The 5,680-nt window shown below is 34.0% G+C and overlaps 1 protein-coding gene across 1 annotated transcript in view; it reads left to right on the forward strand.

Moving 5' to 3' along the window:
• LOC119409679 (meprin A subunit beta-like) overlaps nt 1–5,680 on the forward strand; it is an 8,745-nt gene that overhangs the window by 790 nt on the left and 2,275 nt on the right. The window contains exons 3-10 of the mRNA XM_037676581.1: nt 675–689; nt 795–824; nt 974–999; nt 1,117–1,201; nt 1,667–1,784; nt 3,563–3,741; nt 4,011–4,229; nt 5,199–5,360. Coding sequence (XP_037532509.1) covers nt 675–689; nt 795–824; nt 974–999; nt 1,117–1,201; nt 1,667–1,784; nt 3,563–3,741; nt 4,011–4,229; nt 5,199–5,360 — 834 coding nt within the window. The remainder of the gene's footprint in view (nt 1–674; nt 690–794; nt 825–973; nt 1,000–1,116; nt 1,202–1,666; nt 1,785–3,562; nt 3,742–4,010; nt 4,230–5,198; nt 5,361–5,680) is intronic.

Below are 5,680 nucleotides of genomic sequence, written 5' to 3' on the forward strand. Positions count from 1 at the left end.
AACACTGTTGGGATGCAACTGAAGCAAAAACAATCAAAATCACATATGGACTGTAATAATTTACTTTTGGATGTAGCTGTCAACATTTTTGAACAGACAGAAAAATAATGCAACTGAATGTTTTACATTATCTCTTTCTGAATCTTTATGTCATGTCTTATGCATGTTTCTTTTCTGTATACGTTGAAACAATTTCTCCTGTACTGTATTGATGAGTGTACATTTACACTGTCACAACGTGCTTCTTTTGTATAAAAGGATGCAGAAACAGTAACGGGTTAATTTTACTGAACTTCATATGACTTCTGCAAAAGTTTTAGGCATTGGAAAATTCAGTTTTCATTTCAAACGTGAAAAAACATATTGTTCTTTTTTGATTTTTTTTTTTTTTGCATCTACAACATTACTCAAGTATTGTTAGAGATGTGCATTTATTTATTACCTGAAATGATCTACAATTATTTATCTGTAGAAGCTACATAAGTTGATGCAAAGTACGTTAAAAAAAAAGTTAAATGTTGAAATAGCGAGTACTTCTCTTAAAATGGTACTTGTGACAATATGTGTAGTTATATATTAAAGAATATGAGTGGTGTTGGTTCAAATTTAGATTTTTATTGTATTATTGTTATTATGCATGTTGACAATCCTTGATTATGTTTTAATCCAGATAGAACCTGACATAATGGGTAAGTGCTTTTATTGTCCTACTGTTTATTGTCCAGCTTATTTATAAAACAATATACAGTATTTTAACAATTAATGTGATGTGAAGAATTTTATTTCTTTTTTAGACATTGGTGAAAATAAGAAAAATACAGATGGTAAGGCAATATTATTAATGTTATAATTTTAAATAAAATTAATGAAACAACAGTGTAGTCACTTAATTTTATTTTTGCACTTTAAAATGTGTTTATGACTAACTTTTAGTATCTTATTTCTGTTTAAAATAAATTTTATTTTATCTTAGATTTGTTACTTGATGATATTCATAAGGTAAGTTTATTAAATGGTTTATTTTATTAACAAATACATTTAAAACATCTTTTTTATTAAAATATGCAATGAAGACATGTTTTGTGCCTTAAACATTTAATGCCTTGTATATCATAGGCTCCAAACCGAAAAAGAAGCACCACACTTGGTGGGGACAAACTGTGGCCATCCCCAGTACCCTATACCTTGGATAATGGCCTTGGTAAATATCACTGTGTTTTGTAGTATTTATTTGGGTTCATTTTTATGTGGTCAGTGAATATTAAAATGATTTTAAACCATTGTGTAACGTTTAGGAAACAGTCAAGAAGATGTTGTCCCATAGGGAAAAAACATGGCAGGTTTAAGTATGAATGTTATGTGAATATATCTGAATTACACTGACCTTAAGTGTGAGTGTGTGCATGCATGGTTGTCTGTCACTCACTGGTCCTGTGATGGACCATCATCCTGTACAAGGTGCACCATGCTCCCACTAACCACTGGAAACAGACATCAGTTATCTGCACTTACACAGGATCAAGAAAGCCTAGAAAATGAATGAATTCAATAGTTTGTTACCCACTGGGCTAATAGGTAAACATTTAATGGTTGTTATAGCCTTTACAAATTAAAATCTAAGATTTTTATGTTTATTTCCACATTACAATCTTATGAACAACGGAAGAAATGAACGCCAAAGGAATCATCCTGAGAGCATTTGACCAATTCAGGATAAAGTCGTGCATTGACTTCAAAGCAAAGGACTCAGAGGATTATTACCTTTCTATCCAAAACTTAAATTGGTATGTATACTTTTTTGCTTTTACTTTAATAGGTGTCCTAAGTAATTAGCCGAGGTTGCAACAATGCACACACACACACTTGTCTATAAATGCTTTGTTGTAGTAGCCCTTTTGGCATAAAGACGTCCTCGTTCCACAACACCTGACACAGACCTTGACAATCAAGCACTTTACAGTCCATCATACATCATTTCTAAGTCTCTCGCTTCAGAGGTTGGCAGCACCAGGGTTTAAACCACTAATCTTCCATTCCAAAGTCATACAAACTGCTCGAAACAATCAGCAGATCAACGAAACAACCTCAGATAGCTCTGCCCAAACGGCTGCAGTGCTAGGAACAGCTAAGATACTAGACCGAATTCTCAAACTTCTAGGCCTCTAGAAGAGAACTTGAACTTAAAGTGAAAGGTGTGGCTGCCTATTCAAAAAAGGGTTTAAAAAGAGTTAAGCGGAGTTTAAAAAAAAATAGGAAAACAAATCACACAGCTAAACACCCAGCTAGCCCTATTTTTCCACGTGGCTGTTGTACGATCCACTTCAAGCTTGGCTTGACTGTCATAAGCCTGAAAGCTTGAAGGTTCTGTGCAATGAATTTGACGTTCCTGCTATCTCCATCTTACATCCTGCTAGTATGAGCTGGACTTCTCAGGACTCCTGTCTGACATGGTCCTCTACCTCTATTGCTCTTGTGCTGCCATGATTAATGCATCTGTGCTGTCCTTCAGTCCAGCCCTCTCTGCCGCCGATAGGTTTTGTCGTTATCAGACACTTCCTTATTCTGCCAGAAGTACATTCCACACAGAGTATTTTTTTTTTTTCATTTAGCCTTTATTTATCCAGGTTAGTCTCATTGAGCCACGAGAACTCATTTTCAAGAGAGACCTGTTTAGGGAGCACATGGTGGGGGTTAAGGGCCTTGCTCATGGGCCCAGAGTGGGGCGAATGAGGGTGGGGGCAAGTGTGGGTGTTTCACCTACCCCACCCACAATTTTGATGTTGTCGGGGCCGGGGCGTGAACCGGCGATCTTCGGATCACAAGCCCACCTCTCTAACCTCTGTGCCACCACTCCCCCTAATTATTATTAGTATTATCTTTCCAGAATGGCTCCTCTTGTTCCTCCTCTTCTACATTGGATTTCATTGGTCTGAGACATTCAGTAGTTTATCATTGGGGGCTTTTTTTCTCGATGTACTCCAGAGTCTTGGTTTTGTATGGATTCATTAAAACATGCATATAGCACATCAATTGCTGAAAACAGCTGAATAACCATGTAAAATAAAACATACAAGCAAAAATGTATCACTTATGTGTATCCTGTCTTTAAAAATGGCAGCAATTAGTTATGATACTACTTGTAAAATCACGATTTTAAATTTCTGTTAATGGCATATAAAAATGTTAGTATTGCAAAATGCTACACCTTACGTGTACATTGTATTTCGTATACAACAGGTTGTATGACAGTAGGTATTAAATGCGCTTCAGTCTTTTGCAAGTCTTTTTACCAAAGTTTTGGGAAACAATTGTTAAAAAATTTTATCAGTCTGTTGTGTTTGTTGTGCTGCGGTCACACATTTCACTCGTGATAACAAAGTGGGTTGTAATTCCATTGTCTTGATGATAAGTAAGAAAATCTAAGAAAATATTCAGTAACTACGCATTTTAAATGGTTCTACTTGTGCTTTGATTTATTTATTTATTTTTAATTAGATTTTAGGTATGAATTCTAACATTTATTCTGTTATCTTTACCGACCAGTCTTTTTTTTTTATTCTAGGTGTTGGTCTTATGTTGGCCGAGAGCTTACAAATGGACAGAACCTCTCCATTGGAGTGGGTTGTGATTACCTTGCCATTGTTGAACACGAGCTTCTTCATGCTCTTGGTTTCCACCATGAACAGTCTAGATATGACAGAGATGCCTATGTGAAGATTGTTGTAGAAAACATCTTAAAAGGTTCAACACTTTTGTTTTTAGCCTTTATATTTCATTTATACTGTATATATCAAGATGTGTGAACCACATCAATGTTTAACTACCCAGTACCGGTGACATTTACAGCAAGAATCTCCAAAGTGTTTTGAATGAACAAGATAAAATACTTTCTTACAGTTTGCCTTATACAATCTAATCAATGTTTGTGTTTTTAGCTACTACGACTCTTTAAATGTTTTCATTGCAATATTCTGTGTTGATCTTTTTGAGCTTTTGTATGTGATGTCTAGGTCATGAAGCAAATTTTGAAAGGATCAGTAGTGAAAACAGTACCACACATGGAGTCCCATATGACTACTGGTCAGTGATGCACTACGACAAAGATGCATTCAGTAATGGCAATAGCTCCACAATTATTACCACAGACCCAGAATACCAAAATGTGATTGGTCAAAAACTGGGAATGAGTTTTAGAGATGTTCAAGAATTGAACCTTCTCTACAATTGCAGTAAGTTTTATATGTATTTTTTTTTTGTTTAATTGTTGTTCATGTACCAATTTAGCATGCAATTAAAAAAAAAAAAAAAAAGTTAATGTTTTCACTTTATAAGCTACATTGTTCCTTTAATACTTAATTTTACTTTTTTTAAACAGTTTGTATAACTCCAGGCCAATACCATTTAAACTTTTACATCAAATTTTACTTGATTTTAGTCTTGACATTTAAAAAAAAGCTCACTGGGTGTCACACATACATGATCTCAAGGTATGAGCAATATGAAGGATCTTAAATTCCATTTTTTAAGATTTTGATATAAAGTATTCCTAAATAGTATTGTACTGCAGAATGTTTTCTTAATTCCATTATGTCTAGCTCAAATAAAGAGATACACCTCCTTAATAGCATTTGTTTATTAGTATTATTTTTTATCTTCGTCCCTGTGGCTGAAGGCTGTTTGAGTTTTTAGTTAATAATATTAAAAGAAATGTTAAAATTGACAGAAACTGCATATTGCTACAAGTACTTACTGATTGCTGGAAAAGATAAAAATCTTATAAACCAGAAAATAAGGATGTAAAATTATAAATTTCCACCTACGATTTAACAATTGAGACCCATAGGTTGATGATCCACTGATCAAAAACATCTGGTGCCAGTTTAAATTGGTCATGCTGACATAAATATAATTTATTTTTATTTAATTTAGGGTAGCCACATTTGACACATGATTGAGACACTGATAGTATATACTGTATGATACTTATGTTAATAAACAGTAGAAGTTTATGCCAAGGGGCTCAAGCCTGCCTATTGTTATGATTATTAATATAACAGTTTAGTTGTTTTTTTATTCAATTCACATTTAAAAACTCTAAAAATGCCCACATATCTTCATTATGAGTATTTGTCATAAGATAAATTTGGTCTGGTGTAAATGTCATAATAAAAATCCTGAAATCTTGTTCATTTCCACAGATTCAACAGTTGCCTTTATGTTTTACTGTGGCTTTTCTAATGGGACGATGTGTGAAATGAACCAGAGATCTCAAAATGGCAGTCTCTGGGAAGTGGTTACACAAGCAGATGGGGGTCCAAGTTCTGACCACACCACTCTACCCAGTGGGAAAAGAGATTCTGGTAATTATGGATTTTCATGTCCTGTTACAAAATAGTAAACAAATTGTTTTTGTTTTGCAAGTTCATATAGGACTCTCACTTCCAGAGAAATGTTTAATATTTTAAACACAATTGTCTTTTGAATTTGAAACAAATGCCTCAAAAACACATTGTTTCTTTCTTCTTGAATGCAATCAAAACCATGTTTAATGTTTTAGACATCTTGTAATTTTCTAGCAAAGTACTATTTGTTGTATTAAAATATAAAATCACCCAGAAAGGAAGTGGGAAAAGTGGATGGATGGATGGATGGATGGATGGATGGATGGATGGATGGATGG

The sequence above is a fragment of the Nematolebias whitei genome, chromosome 5 (genome assembly GCF_014905685.2).
Source record: "Nematolebias whitei isolate Nwh7 chromosome 5, NemWhi1, whole genome shotgun sequence".
NCBI classification, from domain to species: Eukaryota; Metazoa; Chordata; class Actinopteri; order Cyprinodontiformes; family Rivulidae; genus Nematolebias; species Nematolebias whitei.